Source organism: Cryptomeria japonica, chromosome 5 (genome assembly GCF_030272615.1).
Source record: "Cryptomeria japonica chromosome 5, Sugi_1.0, whole genome shotgun sequence".
NCBI lineage: Eukaryota > Viridiplantae > Streptophyta > Pinopsida > Cupressales > Cupressaceae > Cryptomeria > Cryptomeria japonica.
Genome location: NC_081409.1, coordinates 404,676,923 through 404,702,359, shown reverse-complemented (window position 1 = coordinate 404,702,359; position 25,437 = coordinate 404,676,923). Strand labels below are relative to the sequence as shown.

General features: G+C 42.5%; 1 protein-coding gene across 1 annotated transcript in view; it reads left to right on the top strand.

The window, feature by feature from the left end:
- The first annotated feature begins 1,670 nt into the window (after window positions 1-1,670).
- The window catches only part of LOC131076481 (uncharacterized), a 126,896-nt gene continuing 103,129 nt past the window's right edge, over window positions 1,671-25,437 (top strand). The window contains exons 1-2 of the mRNA XM_058013691.2: window positions 1,671-1,862; window positions 1,943-2,004. Of these exons, the coding sequence (XP_057869674.2) occupies window positions 1,848-1,862; window positions 1,943-2,004 (77 nt within the window). The 5' untranslated portion in view covers window positions 1,671-1,847. The remainder of the gene's footprint in view (window positions 1,863-1,942; window positions 2,005-25,437) is intronic.

Genomic DNA, 25,437 nt, shown 5'->3' with positions numbered 1-25,437 from the left:
TATCTGATGGAAATAAATATACAAGAATGTGTGTATATGAGGATAGTTGGATGTTAGAAAAATTAATCCAATTTCACTAAAGGTAGCACTATTTGTAAATATTTAAATATATCAAGAAACTTTCTCAAAATAGATAATAAAACTAAATGGAAAATGATATGACTATCCAATTCCTGCCATTAAAATAATGTGTCTACTTATACAATATGATATGATATGGATATTATAATGACAATCATGAGACTAAAATAAACTATGGGATCAACATATATTAAAAATCAAAGAAGTGAGGCATTGCTAAATGTAATGAACAATAATAAGGCCCTAACTTGAATCTTTGCTATTTTTTCTACTTTTGAAACTCCATTCTCTTGTTATGAATTTTGGTCAAAAGCCCTTGGTTTTTTCAACATTTCCCTCTTTAAATATGGTAAACAAAAACCTCTCGTGCAAGTTGTTCTAATACTTGTCTTAGATTTCTTCACATGTAGAAAATTTTATGATATAGTATCATTCCATTTCAACTATATTTGAGGTGTAGAAATACGTTTCTCTTCCCAACTTTTTTTTGGAGCTTCCATCTATTTGTCTCACATTTGGGGTGATGTGGATTGTCCTTAAATAAGTTACGAATCTTTTTCTTTTCTATTTAATTTTTGCCCCTATTTATGTTTTCAGGCAATGTTAATAGACAACATTAAACTTAGTCATACATTATTGTTTTTTCCTCCCATGTTGCTTTGTCCACATGTTCATTTAAACTTTTTCTTCATATAGTTTTTGGTCTCTCGATTGATCGTTGAACATTATTGGTCCCAACTTTTTCATTAGTAATTTGTTTTGTTTTATCCACATCCTCCTCCTATTCAACTCTTTTATCATTATAGCTTTCAACCACCCATGTTCTCTATTTTCCTTTAACCATCCATGTTCTCTATTTTCCTTATACCCTTGAAGATGAATCATAATTATTGCTTCTTTTAGAAAAGTACCCGTTTCTACACAATTAGGGGAAGGGTACTACTAGCCCACCCTAACTTCACACACCTTAAGTTCTTAAATGATATATTGAATTTTGATGATTTTTTCTAGCTTTCTTCATATGAAATTTAAGAGCTTATAGCTATTGCTTCGGCTTTTGGGTAGTTATGTTGAACATAAGAGGATTCATTATGCACACAAAGGTCAAAAAGTGGTCATTTGAGGTGACATTTGATACTTATTCTCTATTGCCTTAATTGTTCATTTTGACCACCACAAAACTTTTCACAATTGATCCAATACATGTTCCTCTAATAAATGTTTTGACCAATATTTATGCATAAATGCCCCAATAATAATGTCCTATGGGTACCAATAAAATTGCACAACTCCCCATCTTGATACCTTATTTTCAACTATTAAATATACAAATAGACAACTATCGATAACGATAAAAAAATTTAATAGACTTTTAATTAGCAAGTATAAAAATGAGTGACTATTAGATTTTTTCCGAATCGTATAAGTACCATTGTCTACCCAAAAATCAGATTGCACCTCTGTTTTTTAATTTATTAATTCAATTAAAAATCAGAAAATAGTTGCCAAAAAAATGCAATTGATCACTGAGTAGACGTTGCCCATATAAATTTGCCATAATTAATTTCGCTATGAAAGCTTCTCTATCCATATTCATTGCCACTTACCAGATCAAAGTCATTCCCCTCATTTATTGTTCGGAAAAAGTCTAATAAAAGATAAAATTGTAGAGAAGCTGATAAGGAGCAAAAATTGCGAGCCACGAGTTTTTTGGGTGGCAAAGTCGAAGAAGCGAAACGCTAGAAAATCAAGCAGAGTAATTTGCGATGTTTCTCGCTAAGGTGCTATTGCTTCCCTTTTCTAAAGTACATGCTTGTCTAATGCTTATTTGCTTCTCAAAAGAATTAAATTATTGTTGCAGGCCTACCGTACTGCGGCCTTCTCTATCTATGGCTTCACTCACTTCACCAAATCTGCATTTGAGTAAATATACATCCACTTTACTTTCTTACATTTCTAATAGCCTACATATAATATATGTAGGTCGTTATGGTACACAATTATGGATACTCACATTTGGGTTGTTTATGTTGAAGTAAATTGAATTGAAATTTTTGCCATTAGCATAGGATGCGTGACAGAAATCTTTGCTCTCGTAGAACAGCAAACATGACTGCCAGAGCTAAAATTTGGGGGCAGAGCATAACCTTTGTCCAGATTTCAAATGCCCATTTATGTCGTGTATATATATAATTGATTTGGAGTAGGCCTCTGTGGTGAGCGTATAAATTCAACTTGGTAGCTCAATGGTTGTTAACTGATTTGTCCTCGACACAAATCCAATTTTGTTTGATTTTGAGCTGGTGAGGTTCATGGCTTCAGTGTCAATCATGCTTGTTAGGAAATTCCAGTTCAAAACTTTTATGTGAGCAATTTTCCAGCAGGTTTCAACGGGCAACGTCTATGCAGGGATCAGAATGCACGTTGATCGGAATTTTTAATTAAATTAAAAATTAAAAAAATAGTTGTATTCTTATTGTACTCTTATTTTTCTGATTTCAAAATTAATTAACAATTCCAGTCAACGGTGCATTCTGATCCCTGCATAGGCAAAAGTGGTTCAACCACCCACCATAAACCATTACAATCAGATCACACCCGATTGTAGGCTGAATAATCCCGGCCCAATAATGTCACCTCTTCATAACTGTCAAGAGAGTTTACCCTATCCAATTGGGTGTCGGATTATTTCTGCTCCTTTCTTTGCCGTTTATTCTTTCACTACTGCAAAACACCAATCACCTGAGGTCAAGCAATCCCATTTATTCAAGGATTACGTCCGGCTGTAGGATGAACCAATAAAGCTAAATGGACCTGCAAAATGTGATAACCCTTACCCAATTGTGTATCTGCCCATTTCTGCTTCCCTCTCCTTGAATCCCACTTTCATTACTTGATTGAGTTAAAGGTAAAAAGGTTAAAGATGATTTTTTAAATTCCAGCCTAACTATTACACCTCTTGTGCGGATGTGATGGCCTTGATGGAACAAGAGAGCTTTCTCACTTTACCTTAAACACATATTGTTCAAATTTTGTTCACCTTAGGTTTTTGCCAAATGACCAAGTTTATGAACAAATTGTGGACATGCCTATTAATGAAGCCTACTGGTCAAAATATTGCAGCCCTACCAAACTCAGTGTTTGTACTTACCTTTAGCTCTGTCAAATAGATCATCGGTTTGTGTTGATCCAAGTCATCTGTAGTCTCTTTAGTCGGTTTGCTAGGTTATTTTTTCATGGTCTATGTGCTTCAAGTTCAACTAATGCTTTTAGGGGGTAATGATGATCACCACAAGTACAGCAAGAAGCAAATGGTGGTGTTAGAGAAGTTATCAAAGGCTAGAGAAGTTATCAAAGGCAGTGGAGGAGTAGGGAACAATGGAATAGATTGGAGCGATTCTGAGATAAGAACAAGGGTAATCATGGGGCAGAAACAAAAGCAGATCAGCAGCATAGAAGGCAGTTGGGAGCAAGGAAAAGTGGCAGATGTGAAGATTTTTTTGCCTAGGAAAGAAAGGATGGCAACATGGGCATGTATCTCGACCTGGCTTATATAGGACTAAGTTCCACCCACCATTATCAAGGATGGCTAAAGCACTAGAGGCCCCTGCCAACAATAGTTATGCCAATGTAGAGTTCTGCCCAAGTATAAATGTGGCCAGACTAAACCATAACTGCACCTAAGTCTGATAAAGGGGAATACAGGGATAAGTCATGAGGAATTCTTCTGAATATTCAGAAAGATGGTGCACTTATTAAAGGGTTTAACCATCATAAAGTTCTAGCTTTTGAAAAGTGGCTTTAGGTCATATGATCTTCTGCCTGGGATATCACCAAAAGTGGCAAACACTTGAGGAGTGCATGCCAAGTGATTGAACCAATCACTAAACTTTTCTGCCAAAGATCTAGAAAATGGCTTAAGTGGATAGAATCTCCACCCAAGCACTTTAAGTAGATGCTTGTTATAAAAGAAGCTTACATCATGCATGGTACAACCATGAAAAATCTCCGTGTAACATGGTAAGTCGATATAAGTGGATATAATCTTGCCCAAGTACTTTAAGTAGAGGTTAGATATAAAAGAGGTGCACTTTATGAGTGATTCAGCCATGAGAAATCTTCCCTAACTGGGTAAGTTGGCATAAGTGATATAAAACTCTTCCGTTAAAGGCCCAAGATCTCTTTTGTGATGTTCCACACTCCAGCCATCTAAAATATCCACCCATCAATTGAAAACATGGTCTAAGTGGCAATTTTTTCTGCCCAAATTATGAATACAATACCTAAGTGTTACAAACAGCAAGAGGAGATTCCTTCATGTTGAAAGATGTTCTTTAGTGGCAGATGCAGGTATTGTTTTCAAAGATTGATCTTTGGTCATGGTATCATTAGATTAGAGTCAGAGAAGAGGACATTCATAAGATTGTGTTTAGATGCCACTAGGGACATTGGACACTACAAGTTTTTGGTCATCCATTTCCGATTGACCAATGCACTTTTGCTACATTTCAGTCACATATGAATTAGGTATTTAATAAGTAGTTGCAAAAAATTGTACTTGTCTTCTTTGATGACATTTTGATGTATAATAAAACATTGAAGGATCATCTTAGACATATTGATGAGGTCTTAGGGATCATGGAAGCACAATGACTATGTGTGAAGGGATCTAACTACAAATTTGGGATGATAGAAATTTTATTTTTGGGGGCCCAATTGTTAAAATAAAAAGAAATATTAAAAGCCACTTTGAGAAGAAAATGAAATATAATATTTCAAATATTGAAATGGGGAATAAAAAGGGGAGTTTGAGAAGAGATTTTTTTTCTTGGCATTTTGTTCTAAAACCCCAACTTTGGAGATTGAACAACTGCTCATATTTCTGCCCTATGATGAAAACCCTACAACAAAGATTGGTTTCAAGAATGGAAACCCTCCTAGCAAATTTGAGAGTTCATTCATCTAGGATTCATAGGTGTGTTGAATAATTGGAGATTGTGGAGATTTGTGCGGAAGCATTGAAATATCATTTCCAGATCTGTGGTCCTTTTTTGGTTCACTTCTTTGGTTTTTGGTATAGTTGCAGGTTGAAGATTGAAACATATTTTTCTTGCAAATATCAAGAATATTGATGAAGGATTTGTATGCTATTTCCATTATCTACTTGAAGCAAGGGAAAACCAATGCAAGGTTAGATGGTTAGTTTAAACCCAAATAAACATAAAAAACCAAATAAAGTATAAAGCAAGCTTCTTATACCTTGCAAGAGACAGTTCTCTCTTGTTCCTCCGATTGAGCTATTGGTGAAGCCAAGGATGTGCTCCTCCTTAACTTGTTTGGATTAGTTCCTTGATTGGGATGTGGATTTCTCTCCACACACAACAAGATTGGTTGGATTTGGATTGGATTTGAATGATGATGGATATGGATTAGATGAGAGAAGATTTGGGCATTCTGATGGCGTGATGGATGATTTTGGATTCTGTAGCGTCCTAAAATTGCGACACTTGCAATTTCGACTGCATTTCGGTCTTCATGATGGCGACGCAACATGCAACCTGAATGGAGACCCCAAAACTTGCTCACGACACTAAAAACTGCATTTTTCAAGCACCCTGGCCTGAACCTCCTTGCACCCTGCTGTCCCGGGAGGTGGGACCAGAGCGCCCAGCGCCTTGGTCCCTCAGGACCAGGGCGCCCAGCGCCCTGGTCCCCAGGACCATGGCGCCTAGCGCCCTGGTCCCTGGGTCCTATTTTGGGCCCGGTCTCCTAAGGGGCTCGGGTCTTTTTGTTTGCAATTTGGAAATTAACTTTCCCTGGTCGGCCTAAGGTCGGGAAAATCAGTCTATCAGCTCTAATTGACAAGTATATAAATGACATTTTCCTCTCCCATTTTGGTAAGATGGATGATGGAAAAGGCGTGGAAACTATACTCAAGCATTCAAGCATTCAAGCATTCAAGCATTCTTTCAAGCAATTGATCATTTCAAGTCTCCATTCAAGGCTAAGTGTTGCATTCAAGACAAGGATTCAACTATTGAAGAGGAGATCACATACCACATGCTACAACATACAACATCTAAACCTTCACACATAAGGATACAAACATCCTTAGAACAAGGTATTAGTACTTGTTTTACATACATTTACATTTACAGCACTTGCTCATTTCTTGGTTAATTCCAAAACCGGGGTTTGACCTAAAGGCAAACCCCCAATCCCTAACCCCCCAATCGTCTTCGCTTTTCTGTGTGTAGGTTGCAGGTATGGGGCTGAAATTGAAGATCTGGAATCCTTGTGCAGAGACGAACAGATCCCCCTTCGTTTCGCGGATTTTTCGGAGGACCGTGGCGCCGGGCGCCATCGTCCCGACAACTTTTGCTCAAATTTGCAGGACAGCGCCGTATCGACATTTTACTGCTAATTCCAGGTCCGCAGCTTCATCCTATAACCCGAACTCAGTTTATAAGCGAATCTTTATGACTTTCTATGCACGCTTAGCTTAAATTCTTTAACAACATTCTTTACAAAAGAGGGTAGCCTTGCTTTCCTAACCCTTGAAATTCATTTAGCATCCAATCTTGCATTGCGTGGGATTGGATCTTATGAGTTTCAACCCCTCTTTTGAATGTAAAGTCTCTCCCCTAAGTGAAAAACCATCGAATCCTAGCGAACCTCCCTTCTCTCTCCTCGGAGTCGGAAGAGGGGAGAACAACTAGGGTTCGATCGCGATTTTTCCGCTTTACATTTTGGTGAACCCGATGTGAACATCTTTTCTGATTTTTCATGCTTAGATCTGAAAAAATTGATTACATTTCCATGTTTGATCTTTTGCAAAATTTTAGAGGTGATTGCATAAAAACCCTAAATTTTCTTTTTGGTAATTGAACTTGCGAAATGTCTAAATGTTAATGCCTGTTTCAGATCTGCCTTTCTATTACAAATTTTCAATTCATATTTGTGCTTTAATTCTGAAAATTAAGTGGTTAAATGTCAAAACCCTAATTTTTGAAACCCTCTTAATTCAACCTTTGTCCGACAATTTGACCAATCAAAGCATCTCCAAATCAGCTGTAACTTTGGATTCCGCAATAAAATCACAATATCTTTCATCCCTGAAAATTTGGAAAAAAGTTGCGAGGACCGTGTTGCACTCCGCGCGCCATCGTCCCCGACATTTTTTCCAAAATTTCGGGAGCGAGATCTTGCTGTATTTTCCTGCTAAAATCCAGAATTTTGGCTGATTTTATCAATTATAACACTTTCAAAATTACAGTCAAAGTTGGTCTTGCGATTGCTTGGTCTAAGGCTTCTAATCATTCAAAAGTCATTGAAATTAAAATTTTGTGTCAAAATTGCGTTTTTATTATCATAAATCTGAAAATTGTGTTTGCAATCATTCAAAATTTCAGTGCTTTATTCAAATTCTTGCATTTTGTGACTTTTGAAATTAAGTGCTTAATTACAACAACTTCGATTTCCGCTTTCAAAATTGAATTTTGTGTGAAATTGAGTCAATTTTTGAATTTCAAAATTTGCATTGCTTTTGACATTCCCTCTAAAATCATAAAATTCAAAATTTCAGTTTCCCTCTCTTTTTCAAAATTCAAATTTTGCATTTTTCGACAATCTTGATAGGGTTCAATTTTGAGATTACAACTTTAATTTGGCCTATCTACAGATCGTAAAATCACTCAATTTTTTCAGATTAGCTCTAAAATCATCATACCTTTCATCCCTGCAAATTTCGAAAAAAGTTGCAGGGACCGTGTTGCACTCCGGGCGCCACGGTCCCGGACATTTTTTCCGAAATTTCGAGAGACTGTTGTGATTGCATTTAACAGCTTAAATCCAGAAAATTGGTTGATCTTACTGAAAATTGCTACCTCTAAATTCAAAATTTTCTCTCCTTCTCTAGTGCATGAGTTTTACAACAATAAGCCCTACTTACACTATTCCCGTTAGACGAAGCCGTAGAATTAAGTCTTTCCGAGGTTTAACTACTGAGGAGATGGAACCTAATTTGAATAGCCTTTTTAACAAGGACATGGGTAATTCCTCTAATCCTCCTAATGATGAAGAAGCTCTCCATGAGGTTTCTGAAGAACAACTTTCAAAATTGGATAACCAATTTGACGATTTTCGACAATGGATGTCTCATGAATACCCTGATAGTCAAGCTCTTCCTTTAATTGAGGGTCTAAAACGTATGCTTCAAAGTGATAAGAATGGAATTGATATTTTGCGTGGTATTTCACACATTGTGAATTCGAATGTGATGCCTATGAAGAGTTGTGCCGAAACCTTAGGTTATACACAACCTCCTACACAAGACAATCATTCTATTCCTTTGACGACTTCTATTGCTAGTATACCTACCTTTACATCAAACATCATGGCTACCTCTATACTAGACATTCCTCCTGTGATCACCAGTCATGGGGGCAACCCTTCTTCTTCAATTAACCCTATTCCTTCATTCAATCCGACTTCTTCATTCATTCCTCCAATGAGTGTGCCTATTATATCATCACAAATGAACATGACGCAAGGGGGCAATTCATTTAATCATTCTATTCCTCCTTGTAGTGTTCCTCCTGTCCAATCATCTCCTATGACTAATTATCATAGGGTCCCACCACCTTACTCTCTACCTTCTTTCAATAACATAACACCTCCATCTCAATCTAACACATCCAATATGAATTCTTCGACTGAAGCGACCATTAACAATCTAGCACAAACTGTCTCTTCTTTACAGCAACAAATTGCCTCTATGAATCAATCTAAGTTTAGTGTGCCCACATTTGATGTTGCGAGCCCACTTTCTCTTGACATTGTTCGAGCTATCCCTCCTAAACATGTTGAAATCCCGCATTTGGAACTTTATAATGGTAAAGGAGATCCTCTAACACATGTTAAGACTTTTCAAACAATATGTACTGATTTTGCTTATGACCAAAGGTTGCTTGCAAAACTGTTCACTAGAACATTAAGAGACAAAGCCTTACAATGGTATTGCTCGTTGCCTTCTTATTCTATTACTTCTTTCGAACAACTTGCAAATGCTTTCATTCAACAATTTCAAAACAATATAAGTCCTAAAGTTACTTTGATTGATTTAATGCATTGTAAACAAGGTGTTAAAGAAAAAGTGACTGATTTCATTGGTAGATATAAGCATTTGTATGCTCAAATATCTTTTCCAGTGCCTGACAATGATATTCAAAGAATCTTTATTTCTAATTTACAAAAAGATATTCGAGACAAACTTCTGTTTTCTGAGTTTACTTCTTTCCAACAGTTGTGCGCCACTCTTCACAATTATCAACTGACTATGAGTCAAATGGAACAATCACATCCTATGGCTCCGAGTGATAAGGGTGATAGCAGTCAACAACCATTTGGGAAGTTTAAACCGAACAGAGATTCCATCAAATTCAATGAAAACATCATCAACAACAATGTGAATGCAGCATCAGGTGTGCCTCCTATTTCTAAATTTTTCAAGAAAGAAAGAAAGTATACTCCTTTGAATGAATCATTGCATAGTATTATGAATAAGTTATTGGAACAAAATGTGCTTACTCTTCCTCCTATAAGACAAATTGATCCTGCAAAGATTACTTCACCTTATTTTGATAACAAAGCCTTTTGTCAATTTCATCGTCAGCCTGGGCATGATACTGAAAAATGTTTTTCTTTAAAGGGTAAAATTCAAGATTTGATTGATAATAATACTATCTCTGTTTCTGGAGTGAATGATAAAGGCAACACATCTGTAGCTCCTCCTAATCAAAATCTCCAGATTTTTACTGATCCATTGCCCTTCTCATACCTCTAATGCGATTGAGGCTAATGATTCCTCTCTCTCATCTGATGGTCTTGTGTCTATGACTCCGAATGTGATTAACTTCGTAGAGCAGCAAGAAATCCCTAAAGAACCTTCTATCACATTTGATTCTAGCGAAACCATTAGGGCACCTGATGGTCCTTTATACATAGTTGCAAAAGTCAAGAATACACCTTGCCGTGGAGTGCTTATTGATCCTTCGTGCATGGTTAATGTTATTACTGAAGAATTTCTTTTTACTTGCAATTGAATCAAGTGATCTATGACAAAACAGATGTGATTGTGAAATTATTTGATGCATTTTCTTCTCCTGCAATTGGTTCTATTACATTGCCTATTGAAGTCCATAACAAATCCCTTGATGTGAACTTTGCTATTATTCCATCTTCCGAACAATTTCGTGTGAAGCTTGGCTATCCTTGGCTATCTTCCATGAAAGCTATTGCTTCTCCTATTCATAAGTGTTTGAAATTTCCCCACAATGGTGAAGTTGTTACTGTCAATCATAGTCTCTTTAAACCAGCTGAAAAAACTTCTAGTGTTCCTATAGACTACTTTTGGCCTAAACAATTCCAATCTCTTCCTCCGCGAAGTGATCATCTTTTCAAATCTTATCAAAAGTGGAAAACAGATATGATCCTATCTCTAAGTGAACCTAGAACACCTAAACTTGACATTCCTATCATTCTTGAGAAGGAAGTTCTTCCTTTGAAAGATAAAACTAATGTCTTTCCTCAAGAAGATTCTCAACCCATCCCTATGGATGTGACTATGTCTATACCTAATAAACTTCCTAAGAGTAGACCTATACCTCCTCGTCATGATGGACTTGGTCTTCTCCCTAAACCAAATATTCCTCCTTTATATGGAGCAGTTCCTCCTCCTTCTTTTTATAGAGAGAAGAGACCTTCTTCTTCTCCTATTATCCAGCCTAAGAGACCACAACCTAAACACCCAAGTGCTAAGGATGAGAACATTCCTCCTCCTCAGTCTTCGCAACTTCCTACTAAGACTAGACGAAATCGTTCTGCACGTGAACGCCGGCGAAAGCGTCGTCTTAGAGCTCAAACTTTGCAATCTCCAAAAACACCTTCAACAAGCATTATTCCATTTTCTCCTCAGCCGGACATTGAGCCTAAATCTCCTAAACATAAGATGCATGATGATCTTGATCCTGTGCGAGTTAAAGATCCTATTTTTATAAATCTTGATGACGATATAGATGAAAATGTTACTCCTCTTGCTTCTGATAGTGAATATGAACTTGTTGATGTCGATAACCATTTATCTAATGAATTTTCAAAAGCACTTATCCTAGCTCCTAGACAAGAACAATGTGGCTCGGAACATGAACATAGCCCTTGTTTGGATCTTGTGATAGCTCCATCTGCTGTGTTGGATGTTCCTCCTCTGGCGTGTTCCCTGCCTTCCCGAAACGTTGATCAGCAAGATCGGGGGGTAGATGACATGCTAGACTAGTTACATTAGCATAGCAGATTCTCTCCTCCTCTCTTTTTGTTACTTCTTCTATATGTTATTCTCATTCTTCTATTTGTCGTCCTTAGTGTTGTCTACTTGAGGACGATGCAAAGCATTGAGATCTCTCGATCTCTCTCATGTTGACTCAAAAGACACATGTGTTCCCTTCTTCTAGGTGACCTTCCTTGATTGGGGAATGAAGAACAATTATGCATACATACATATGATATATATACATGAATTATCATACAGCATACTGACCCTGAGGAAAGCGAAGTCACCTTGTGCTTTGTGTTTTGTGTCTATTATCCTTGGGTTTATCTCACACTTGGGGGCTAAATCCTTGTGATAACGTGCTCCTTTTTCATTTCTTATATGTATCACTACGTTAAAACAATCACCCCCGGTGAGGCATGTGCGATCGCTTTAACGTAGGGGGGCATACATCCCGTTCATATCTTTTCAAGATACTTGAGAATTTCTTGGCAAATTTAGCTTTGCCTTGAAAATTTTTGATATCTTTCTTGCATGACTCATAGTGAGGGAACCTTACTACTGACAGTCATGGTTCTTCCTCGTGATCTTCCCTTTTACTTTGTCAATCGAAGTCGTAAGATCCTTAGTCCACTGGGGGCTCGGTGTATCTTGCCTCCTTGATGTGGTGAAAGTCTTTCAATGTTGTTTCCTTGTACTTTACCGGAAGTATGAGCATACATACTCCCGCTAAAGTGGGGGCTAAATGTAGCGTCCTAAAATTGCGACACTTGCAATTTCGACTGCATTTCGGTCTTCACGATGGCGACGCAACATGCAACCTAAATGGAGACCCCAAAACTTGCTCACGACACTGAAAACTGCATTTTTCAAGCACCCTGGCCTGAACCTCCTTGCACCCTGCTGTCCCGGGAGGTGGGACCAGAGCGCCCAGTGCCCTGGTCCCCAGGACCATGGCGCCCAGCGCCCTGGTCCCTGGGTCCTATTTTGGGCCCGGTCTCCTAAGGGGCTCGGGTCTTTTTGTTTGCAATTTGGAAATTAACTTTCCCTGGTCAGCCTAAGGTCGGGAAAATCAGTCTATCAGCCCTAATTGACAAGTATATAAATGACATTTTCCTCTCCCATTTTGGTAAGATGGATGATGGAAAAGGCGTGGAAACTATACTCAAGCATTCAAGCATTCAAGCATTCAAGCATTCTTTCAAGCAATTGATCATTTCAAGTCTCCATTCAAGGCTAAGTGTTGCATTCAAGACAAGGATTCAACCATTGAAGAGGAGATCACATACCACATGCTACAACATACAACATCTAAACCTTCGCACATAAGGATACAAACATCCTTAGAACAAGGTATTAGTACTTGTTTTACATACATTTACATTTACAGCACTTGCTCATTTCTTGGTTAATTCCAAAACCGGGGTTTGACCTAAAGGCAAACCCCCAATCCCTAACCCCCCAATCGTCTTCGCTTTTCTGTGTGTAGGTTGCAGGTACGCGGCTGAAATTGAAGATCTGGAATCCTTGTGCAGAGACGAACAGATCCCCCTTCGTTTCGCGGATTTTTCGGAGGACCGTGGCGCCGGGCGCCATCGTCCCGACAACTTTTGCTCAAATTTGCAGGACAGCGCCGTATCGACATTTTACTGCTAATTCCAGGTCCGCAGCTTCATCCTATAACCCGAACTCAGTTTATAAGCGAATTTTTATGACTTTCTATGCACGCTTAGCTTAAATTCCTTAACAACATTCTTTACAAAAGAGGGTAGCCTTGCTTTCCTAACCCTTGAAATTCATTTAGCATCCAATCTTGCATTGCGTGGGATTGGATCTTATGAGTTTCAACCCCTCTTTTGAATGTAAAGTCTCTCCCCTAAGTGAAAAACCATCGAATCCTAGCGAACCTCCCTTCTCTCTCCTCGGAGTCGGAAGAGGGGAGAACAACTAGGGTTCGATCGCGATTTTTCCGCTTTACAGATTCCAAATTAACAACATAAGATTAGATGAGAAGTGGATCAAGGGATGAAATGGATAGCATAAAAATGTATGAAAAGTGGATGATTTGTGAGGAGAGGAGACTCCAATTTATAGATTGGAAGAGGCCAAAATGAAGGACCAAGATTGATTTTGGGATGAAGGGTTGAGATCAATCTGAGAGGGAGTACATGGATCGAGAGGACAAGGTGTGGGACTCGAGATATGCCATAAAGGCATTTCTTGTCTCCACACCTCTCAAGGTTCATAGGGAAGATCTCCCAAGTACATTGGGAAGAGAAAAATGAATATAAAATTCCTTGGAGGGAGGCAGGAGGAATTAAAAATTCCAAAATAAGAGGATGTGTGGGAAGACTAAATGGACAAAGAAATTAAAAATTCTTTGGGAAGAGGATACATGGGGAGATTCAAAGAATTTGGATTTCTTTGAAAGGATCAAGGTGATTAGGGATGTGCAAATAATTAAGGAGATTGATTAGGTCGCTTAGTGAGTGATTAGAGTGCAAGTGGGAAAGTTAGGAAGATGTGACATGAGGAGAGAGAATGAGTGGAGGAATATGAAATTGAGAATAAATGATAATCATGCTTCTAGAAGAATTAATTAGGCTAAGTGGAAATTAGGAAAAGTGATTTGTAGAAATCACTTTAGTTAGGTTAATTAATTAAAATTAAATAACTAGGTGGGTTTTAGAAGAAATAATGGTTGAGGTGACTTTAGAAGAATGGGGAAATAATTAATTTATTGATAAATTAATTATTGGACTATAGTGATAAGATTGATTAAATTTGATTTAATTAACCTTAAGAAGAAGGGATTTAACACAATTAAACTAGTTAATTATGTTGATAGGCTTAAATTGATTAAATATTAATTTAATTAATTTTAGGTGTCTACACTACTTAGGGTATGATTAATGTTGGTCGCCCAACTTTCAAATAGAACTTATAAATATTTATTTGTTGGCCTTGCATGAAATGTAGGTTGTACCAGTTAAAAGGAGGCAAAAGCTATATATATCTGTGTGTGTGTGCGTGGGTGCGGGTGCTTGTGCATGTGCTTGTGTGTGTGTGTGCGCGCGTGCGTGTGGCCATGTATGAAATGTAGGTTGTACAGGTTAAAAGGGGGCAAAAACTATATATATTTGTGTGCATGTGTATGTACTATGTGCTTGATAATTTCAAGGTTGAAGATGATTATGAACAGCCTCAACACTATTATAGAAGCCAAGTAGCCATGTACTTTAGAACAAACATTATGACCAAGATTGAAACCACAAAAGCAATTTAATTAATTTTCTTAAGTTGTCTAATGTTGGAAATATTAAAAGGACAACCTAGTGCAATAGTTTGTTGAAAAGGAATTAAGATGTTACTTAAGTTGGACGCATGGGCTTGGGGGACTTTGCACATGAAAAATAATATTAATTCTCCTAAAAAGTCTTTGTGAGAGGAAAAAAATTATTATATTTTTAAATTGGTTATTTCCCTCAAGAAAAGTTATAAAAGCAGGTTGAGGGCTCATTTGTGAATTTAGAATTGGAAATGTTATTTGCTTTTGCCGTTAGAGAGAACCAAAATTCTTCTAGAGCTTCTTGAGGGTGAAAACTGTTTACCTCACTGGGTAAACAGGAAGAATACATAAATCGAACAGCAATGCACAATGCAAATACAAAAGAAGTACCAGAATAAGCTTGCCATTAATGTCAAAAGATGTTCATATTATAATCTGTCGTCCACATTACATGTCCTCCAACACCCGGAGGTGGTACAATATATGTTAGCCGAAGGGGTGCGACACAACCGTCGCGACTCCAACTACCTACCCGTCGGCTAACTAACTATCAACAATTAACATTACTAAACTATACATATTTTTTGATAACATCATCCCCCCCAAAAAAGAAGTCGTCTCCGACGACTAACAACAAAATGGAGACAATGCATATATACACCCAAAACAAAGTCAAGGAGGGGGCTGAGGAAGCGTCCCTGAAGTCGAAGGCTAGGATGCTGGTGTTTGGGCCGCCAGGCGGGCGCGGAGGTCATAAACCTGCTGAGTGCGTGCTACCACATCCCGCTCCGCCACCAACACCTCTAAAGCCGTCTTCACCATATGCGCAGCTTCCAGCAACTCCTTCTCCTTGGTATCCGCGGACTCTGTCATACCGACCAACTGAGTCTGCAACAAACCCCGCTCTGCAGTAACAACATCCAACTCCTGCTGCACAAGGCTCCGCGCACTCTTCTCTTCCGACAGGCGGATGCCAACCGCAACCTTCTCTGCACGAGCTGTCTCAAGCTGTGCTAACAACTGCGTCCTCTCGGCTGCCCAGGAAGCCTGCTGTCCGGCGAGATCTCTCTCTATCTCTGTACGAGCAACCTCGCGGACTGCGGACTCATGCTACGTCTGCCGCAGTGCATAGTAGGCATCCCTGTAAACCTGCTCAATCTGTCGGACGAGAGTAGTCACCCTAACCTCCACGACGGGTTGAGGCACACTCCAAGCCTCAAGCATTGCATCTGTCTGAATAGCTGGCCACCCCTGTGACTCAAAGCATGTGGCAAAAGCTGTCGAACAGCCTACTCGCATAAACTGGAGGACTTGCTCTAATTCCTCCACAACCTGCTGCAAAGCTCGCGTCTGAGCCGTTGCCACCACTCGCCGACCCCTCGTCACCATATCGGCTAAGTAAGCCTCAATGTCCTCCCCATCCTGCCCCGAAGGCTGGGACCCCGATATAGGTGCAGGGGGCTCGAGTGGGATCAAAACTGCTGCATCCTGCTGGCACCAGGGTGTCTCCTCTACCCCCGCCTGCTCCTAGATAGCAGGGATGACTTCTCCTATCTCATGCCCTACTGCTGGTACCGGTGTCTCACCCGATGAATCCTCCAAGTCTACCACCTCCGTCAGAGGCTCTCGCCGAGGTGAGAGTACAGCAGCTCCTACTGGTGGCATCACCGTCATCTGAAATCGCCGGGTCAGCCAACTCCCCATAGCCACCACCGATGGATTCGTACTCAACACCTCCGGGCCTCTCTCCACCTCGAAAGTGTGTCTCTCAAGGGGCTCCTCCAACAAAGAGGCAGACACAGTCACTACTGCCTCGGATCCCACAACGTCCAACCGCACCTGCGGCTCTGCGTCGACCACCTCCCTGTGCTCCTCCTCTGCCACTACTTGCTGCGGTGATCCACACGACTCCGCCATGCCTTCTGTACGTGCCTCTATGGCCGGAGGCGGTCCTGCGGGTGGCGCACTAGCCTGCGGAGGTGGTACGATGGAAGGTGATGCCACCCGCTGCATTGGCCCAAGTGCAACGGGTGTGCGGCCCTCCCCAAAAGCTGGAATGGACGTGCTTCCCACTCCCGCGGATGACCTCACAAGTGTGCCAAGTGGTAGTGAGGGTGGCGCAAACAAGACTCGCTCCCCCGCGGGCTCCATCCTCCCCTCTTCTGTCGCCCTACTGCTGCTATCCTCCGCCGAATCTTCTTCCTCCGAAGTCTCTTCGCTGCTGGAAGTCTCTCTTCCACTATCAGGTTCTGCTGAGGGGGTCTCTACTATCCTTTTCTGTTTCGCGGAAGAATGGCCAATGTCAAGGTGCCTCCAATGCATGATAGGAGGCTCACCTACAGCCAATGGTCTCTGCGGCTGTATCTCCAATTCTGCCTTCGGTACTACTTCTCGCGTGGCCTCCAGAAACAATCCGATGGCATAGTGGGGCATGTAAAACGTGTGATGCTCCATCATCAAGAACTCGCACATCCGCTCTGATAACAATGTAGCCCAATCATACACAACACCATTCAGAAGTCCATTCATCAATATGATCTGTGGGAGAGCGATGTCCGATGCCCTACCAGACCCCGTCAACCTGCTCTTGATGACGTCCATTATGCACCGCCAATGGCCCTCTGCAACAAAAGACCTACGCATCCCACGGTTCTTCGTGGCATCAACAATGCTCTCCAATTCTGCTGTGGTCAAGTCTCGGGATACTCGTTTAATCCAATATTCTTTTTCCTCCCGCGTCATCTTCTTAGCTTTCAATTCCACTTTCTTGCCATGTACTCCTGGAATGCCAAACACTCTCGTAAAATCTGCCGGTTTGAAGGATACCGTGATATCCTTCCCAAGGTACTCAAAAGTACTCGTCCGTGAATGGCTATCAGAGGTATCAACCATGAATCGTAATGCTCCCTCATACTCACGGATAGCAAACACAGGCATTCGGATGGCCCACTCCACTCCTGCTTTCCGAAGGCTCTTCTTCACCAAATCATCATCTGGTGTATCCTGCCACCACTTCCTGCATTCAGACCCATTCAATCCCTCGAAGGTGATATGCTGTGGGGTCAATGCATTCTTCCCTCGTGCGGCATGCTGCTGTGGTGGCTTTCTCTTCTGCCTGGCGTGCATTGTGCTACCGGCTATGCGAACACCCGAAGGAAGAACTCGCGTATCCTTATTTCTATGGCTGCTATCCTGCAACTGTTTTTTCCAATTTCTTTTACCTGCCGACTCCATTAACTTCTTCCTGTAACTGATTTGTAACGGCCTTCTTTGTTTTTGGCTGCCGCCGTGCGGCTGGTCTACCTGTGGCTTTGTAGTCTCACGAACCCGACAAACAATCTGACGGCTGCAGACAATAAATTTTCAAAACGAATCCCCAACTAAAGCAAATGGAGATGCAGAAGCAGGAGGAGAAAATGGAGAAGCAGGAAGTATACAGAACACATCTTCCTTATGAAGCCATACATTCTCTTTCAACCCGCCCTGTGCCACGACTTCCCTGCCAGTTTAATATCCTACTTCTTAACTCGAACTCCCACACGGAGGATGGTGCTGCCCTGAAGCACTATTTGCAAGGATTTACAAGTTTAATATCACAACAACTGACAAACAGAACGAATGCATGAAGGACCATTTCAGAGATTGCGTGGGGTTTTCTCTTTGTGCGGCGTGGTCTTCTTCGTACGGCGTTTTGTGCTTTACCGTGGCCTTCGGTGGTGTGCGGCGTGGGCTTCTTCTATCCTCGGCGTTCCTTTTCCCTTTGCGCGGGGTGGCGTGATGTGCCTTCGGCGTCGCGTGGTGTTTCCTTAGTTCCCTCGGCGGTGTTTCCTTCGTTCGGTTTGCGCGGCGTTATAGTTTCTTTTTCGGCCTTCGGTGTGGGTTATCGGTGGTGCGGTGGACACCGCACGGTGGTTCCACCGCGTGGTGGTCACCGCACGGTGGTCCCACCGCGTGGTGGTCATCGCACGGTGGACCCCAATATTTTTTTTTTTTTAAATTTTTTTTTTTAATTTTTATCTTTCTTTCTTTCTTATATATATATTTTTTTTTTTTCAATTTTCTTTTATATATATATTTTTCGAATTTTCTAATTTTTAGCCACGGCTATCTGACTGGGGGTTCCCGGTTCCCTCCGTTCGTGATAGACCTTCAGTTTCGACCCGTTGACTGCGTCTGATATCTCCTTCCCGTCCAGCGTCCATAATTTTATCGCCCCGTTCGTGTTGACCTCACGTATCCGGAAGGGCCCTAACCATCGGACTTTGAATTTCCCCGGTTTAATTTCGTTTCGTCCATTATATTTCAAGACTAACTGCCCCGGGGTGAACCTCGTCCACCGAATGTGTTGGTCGTGCCAATGTTTCCTTCGTTGCTGGGCCACGTCTGTCACCCATTGTGCCATTAGCCTTTGTTCATCGAGTTTGTTTAGGGCATACAGGCGCTCCCTCAGGCTCTCCATATCGCCAAGTTTATTCTCAACAGCAATTCGGAGACTTGGCACCATGAACTCCATCGGTACTACCGCTTCCTGTCCGTACATTAATTGAAATGGTGTCTGGCCCGTCGTTACTTTGTAGGTGGTGCGGTATGCCCATAACACCGACGGTAGTCGCTCCTCCCAATCTTCCTTTTCTACCCCGCACGACTTATAGATGACGGAAACCAGAATCTTGTTGGTCGCCTCCGCTTGACCATTGGCCCTCGGATAATACGGACTGGACAAGGAGTGAAAAATTTTGAATTCTGTCGTAAGGAGTCTCACCACATGGTTCACAAAATGGCCCCCTCTGTCACTGGTTATCTGAAGCGGAATTCCATATCTCGTGATAATTTGTTCATAAATAAATCTGGCTGTACTCACGGCGGTGTTATCAGGTAGGGCCCGTGCTTCGACCCATTTTGTCAAGTATTCCGTAGCTACCACGATGTATGTACATCACCGCGGTCTGCTGACTTTTAAAGGCCCCACAAAATCAAGCCCCCAGCGTTCGAATAACTCTTGTGCCGCTGAAGGGTTTAATGGCATGAAGTCTCGTTTTAGTGGTTTTCCGGCCCTCTGGCATGTATCACAGCTTCCGACCCATTCTCTGGTGTCGCTGTGTAGCGTGGGCCACCATAGTCCGGCTAATAGTACTTTCCTGGCCGTCGTGTCCGGCCCCATATGACCTCCTGCGGGTCCTTCGTGTGCTTCCTTCAAAATCCCCGGTATCTCTTCCTCCATCACGCATCGGCGGAGTACTTGATCTGTCCCCATTTTGTAAAGGAGTCCATTAATCAATTGGAACGTTCGGCTCCTTAGGACCAATTTGCGTCGTTCCCCTGGTGGCATGTCCCCAGGGAACTGGGACGTCGCTAGGTACTCGCCAATATGAGTGTACCAGGATGGTAAAACCGCAATCCGGAATAAGTGCGCATCCGGGAAATCATCATTCACCCCCTCCGCTCGTTCTCCCGACTTGATTCGTGACAGTTGGTCAGCGATCACATGGCTTTTCCCTGGCCGTACTATAATGTTGAAAGTGAATTCTTGCAGTAATAACAGCCACCGACTCACCCGTCCTTGAATAATAGGTTTATTCACCAAGTACATCAAAGCTTGGTGATCTACATAGAAGGTGAAGGGTGTCGCCAACAAATAATGCCGGAACTTCTGTACTGCGTAAACTATGCCGAGCGCTTCCCGTTCAGTTGTACTGTAATTCTTCTCAGCTTTTGAGAGTAGTCTACTGGCGAAGTAGACCGGGTGATCCAACCCATGATCCCCAACTTGTGCTAGTATTGCACCTATTGCATAGTTGGAGGCGTCGACGTGCACATGAAATTCTCTGTCCCAGTTTGGGTAGGCCAATATTGGTGCCGCCAACAGTCGTGATTTCAATTCTTCGAACGATTCCGACTGCGCCGTTCCCCATACGTACGGTTCTTCTTTTCTTGTGAGGTTATCCAGGGGGTAAGATATCTGGGAGAAATTTTTTATAAACCTTCGGTAATATCCGATGTGTCCCAAAAAAGATTTTACCCCTGAGACATCCTGTGGGGCTTCCATCTCCACAATCACCCGAACCTTATCCGGGTCTGTTTTAAGTCCCGCTTTACACACTATGTGTCCCAGTAGTCTACCCTGAGGTACCATGAATCTGCATTTCTTAGGGTTCAGTGCGAGTCGTGCCCTCCGGCACCTGTCCATACATTCTCCCAGTGCCTTCAGATGCGTCTCCTCCCCGCTATAGATGGACCAATCATCTAGGAACGCCTTGAAGTTACCCACGGACATCTTATCAAAAATGTGGAGAATTATTCGTTGGAACGTTGCCGGAGCATTGCAGAGACCGAAGGGCATCCGATTGTAAGCATATACTCCGTCCTCCACCACAAATGTTGTCTTCAGCGTATCTTCCTCCGCTATTGATATCTGATTATAGCCGGAAAATACATCCATAAATGAATAGATTTCATGGCCGGCCACCTCTTCAAGAATAGAGTCCGTGAACAGTATGGGAAATGGATCTTTGATGGTAACTGCATTGAGTCGTCAGAAGTCGACGCAAATCCGGATCTCGTTACCATCCTTTTTGAGAGATATTACGATGGGGGATACCCATTCGCTATTCTGCACCCTAAAGATAATCTTTGCCTCCAGCATTCGTTCAATCTCTTTTTGTACTTTTGCAGCATAGTTTTTATTCATCCTGTACGGTCGCTGCCGTACTGGTACTGCGCCTGGTACCAACAGAATACGATGAACACATAACTCCAGTGGGACTCCCTTCAAATCCTTATAAGTCCATGCGAATACATCTTTGTACTCGGTGAAAATCTTGAATGCGGCCGTTTTCAGCACTGGGTTCCAATCATCTCCTACCAGAATGATTTTCTTATCCGTCTCCGTACCTAGATTCAAAGGTTTCAGCGTCGGTTCTTCATACTTCATGGCCTCCTTGTTTCTAAATTGATGTGCGGGTACGGTGTCCATTGTAGCTTCTCCTTCCTTATACTCCCCGTATTCTGGAGGATATTGATCTGGCTCCTCTCCTTCTCCTTCGATGCTTAGTACGTTACAGGAGGGTGAGAACATCTCATAGTCCTCCTGCTGCCAGTGGAACAATCCATTTAGTGAATCTGTGTCATCCTCCGAACAACAACCTCCGATTTTTAATATGCCTTCGGCATCTGGGTCCATCCCCTCTCTCCCTTCGTCTCGTGGGTCATTTTCCCTCTCGGATTCAGATCCCGAGGAAGAGGCAAGTTCCTCACTCACCAACTGCGTCCGGAGATCAATAGTGAATTTCTTGCCTCCGCTCTCCATCGAGAGTGTATTTCGTTTCCAGTTGTGGTTTGCTTTCTCTGCCACCAACCATCCTCTTCCAAGTATGGCGTCGTACCCTTTCTGTTTCAATGGAATGACCACGAAGTCGAGTACAAAAGGTTGTGCACCCACGGTGACTTGCTGTGCCATCAACATGCCGAGGGGTTTAATCCCGTGCTGGTCTGCACCTAGCAGATTAAACTTAGGTGGCCACAGAGTGGGCTTTCCTAGCTTTTTCCATGTGTCCTCCGGAAGGACATTTACTCCGGAACCGCCGTCTACTATAGTATCCGTCAGGATGGTGCCCAGGATGCCCATCTCCACCACGGCTGGGTGTCGGCCATTGTTGACGGTAAGTACAACTGGATTTGTTGCCGAGCTTCCTAGTATGGGAGCGTCCATGTCTCTCGGTTTGGGTTTATCAACCTTTGTGCCCAACAACACTATCCCCAATTGCGGTATGGTGTGTAGGAGGTCTTTCAGTTTCACAGGTACCCCCATTTGGAGCATCTGCCATACAATGTTCCTCTCCGCGTCTGTGCAGTAGGGTCCAGATGACTCGTGTGTCTCTCCCAGTTGGGCTTTCATGGCCCTTTCTATTTCCTCCCATGCCTCCGTCATTCTCTGCTTCTCCATGCGGGGATGGGTGTATCGGGCTTCCTTTGCCTGCCCTCGGGTAAGAGCAAGGATGGCTTCTTTACCCTGTGTGTTGCCTTCGATATCAATCAGCTTGGCCCCTACGCCAGACTTCGGACAATCGGCATCTTCATGGTCACCGGGGCCACACCACCGACATAGCTTTTGAGCGGTGTCATTGTTATTACACTCTCGTGCGTAATGACCCCATTGATTGCAAGCCCTACCTTGAATCATCGGGCGTCCCTTCGCATCGTATTGGACCCTGTTTCTGGTGGAATTATTATTATTCCCCCGTCCGCCTCGTCGGTTTCCTCGGTAGCCTCCGGAAGATGCATTATTGTTTGAATCCGATGTGGAGGGCTGCTCATGTGCAAAGAGCACTTGCTGGTTACGTGCCTTCAGATTGTATGGGCATTCCTTCGTAGAATGTCCCATGATCTGGCAGATGTCACAGAATGCCTTCTTGGGACAGGCACCCTTTGCGTGGCCGCTCTCCTTACAATCCGTGCACCACAGTTCATCATCCTTGCCTGTGGTCCCCTTCATTGTCTTAAACTCTTTTAACATCCGTTCCATATCCTTCTGAAGGGCCGTGACTTTCTTCTTCGGCTTCTCATCACTGCTACTCTCTTCTTCCGACGTATCATCTTCAGAGGATGACGAAGATCTATTCTTCTTCTTTTTGGCCGTCTTATTTTCACTTTCCAAGTCCATGGCCCGGTTGTATGCATCATCGTAGGATGTCGGAGGCACAATTTTCATCTTTCGTCGTAGCTTAGGGTTCAGACCCTCGACAAACCACCGCTTCTTTAAGCCATCAGCCGGTTGGCTTTCCATCTTTCCGACTAATTCCTTTAGCCGGCGGCCATATGCCCGTACGGTCTCCTTCTTTCCTTGCTTTGTTCCATAGATTTCCGAGACTATCTCATTATCATCTCGGAGAAGCTGAAATTCCTTCTCGAATGCTTTCTTCAATTCATCCCACGTAGTTACCCCGGTTTTATCCAAGTCTGAATACCAGTCAATAGCCACTCCTCTTAGTGTGGTGGGGAACTGCTTCATCCATTCATCCTGGTCAGTCACCCCGTTGGCTGTCCAGATGGTTTCGCAGGTACGGCAATGCCGTGCGAGATCATCTTTGCTATCCCTGTTGAATTTGGGCAACTTCTCTTTGGTTGCCATTGATGGAAGTCGTCCACTTGGAGGTGGTTGTGGCCGTGTCTGCCCTCCGGCGCTGCTCCCTCCGATGCCGCTGATGTCTCTTGTGGTGGTGACCAAAGGTACGGTGTTCTGCCTTGTACCTACCGTGCGGTTAGCTTCCCCTTCGCCGTCACCCGTGCCCGGCTCCCTTCGGTGATCCTCCCTTTGTGGCGTGAGAGCGACTACCGTGCGGTTAGCTTCCCCTTCGCCGTCACCCGTGCCCGGCTCCCTTCGGTGATCCTCCCTTTGTGGCGTGAGAGATAAGTTTTTGAACCGATCTCGAGTCTCTTCAACTAGTTCTCTCTGTAACCTAGTTTCCTCCAGAAACTCTTCGAGGCTTCTCGCTCTACAGTAGTCTGGCAACACGTAGAAATTCCCCTCGACTTCTGCACCTTCTGTGACACCTCCTTGGTTCCCTTCGGGCAACCCTTCGGCAGGTCGTCCTTCGGCAAGTTGCCTCAGCCTCCGTCTACATTCTACACGTTGTTCCAGAATTAAAGCCTTCTGCGCAGCCTCCCACTCGTCGGTTTCTAATTTCTTATTTCTATCTTTATTCAATAAATTGGGCATTAATTGTGGTACAATTTCATGTTTCACAACACATAAACCAAAACACAACACGTCTTTATTAATTCATTCTTTTGTATACAATCAACATAATTCTTCTGCTTCTAACAGTTCTCTTTATTTGTCTCCCTTCACAATTTAAGGATTATTTGTCCTTCGTCGGTCTTCCCTACGTCCGTCATCCTGGCGCTCATGAAATTCTTGTAAGATTTGCTGTCGTCGGTTCTCACGGTAGGTGTCTTCTCTGCGGTTTTGAAGAGCCAAAAATGCTTGAGCCAGAAGGTTAGGCAAACTGCTCATTAACCGATTCACCGCCGGGCTTACACCAAGCGCGCTCCACACAACATCCTCTGGAACAGCCTCAATGGTGGCTTCCCTCCGTACGTGTGTTTCGATGGCCGCTTGAAGAATGCAAGAGAAATCTTTTGTGAGTGCTCGTTCTCCTTCGAACAGTTCTTGGTGATCCTCGTCAGGGTTACTGCTCGTCCCCTCGGGCAATGGTTGTCCCATTATCCCTGTGCCATGTAGTATATTCCCGTCCCTCCTGAAATAATTTTGGCAGCGGCGCCAAATGTTTACCTCACTGGGTAAACAAGAAGAATACATAAATCGAACAGCAATGCACAATGCAAATACAAAAGAAGTACCAGAATAAGCTTGCCATTAATGTCAAAAGATGTTCATATTATAATCCGTCGTCCACATTACATGTCCTCCAACACCCGGAGGTGGTACAATATATGTCAGCCGAAGGGGTGCGACACAACCGTCGCGACTCCAACTACCTACCCGTCGGCTAACTAACTATCAACAATTAACATTACTAAACTATACATATTTTCCGATAACAAAAACCCTCTTGGAGTTCTTGGTTTCGGAGATGAAATCCCCCTAGTTGGTTTCAGGCACTTTATATCAGCAGTTATTCAGTGTTTATGTTGCATATGGACTAATCTTGTAATCCTTCAGATGGATATACCACTGAAGATTTACCTTTTCTATGCATTCAATATTGTAACATTGGATGGT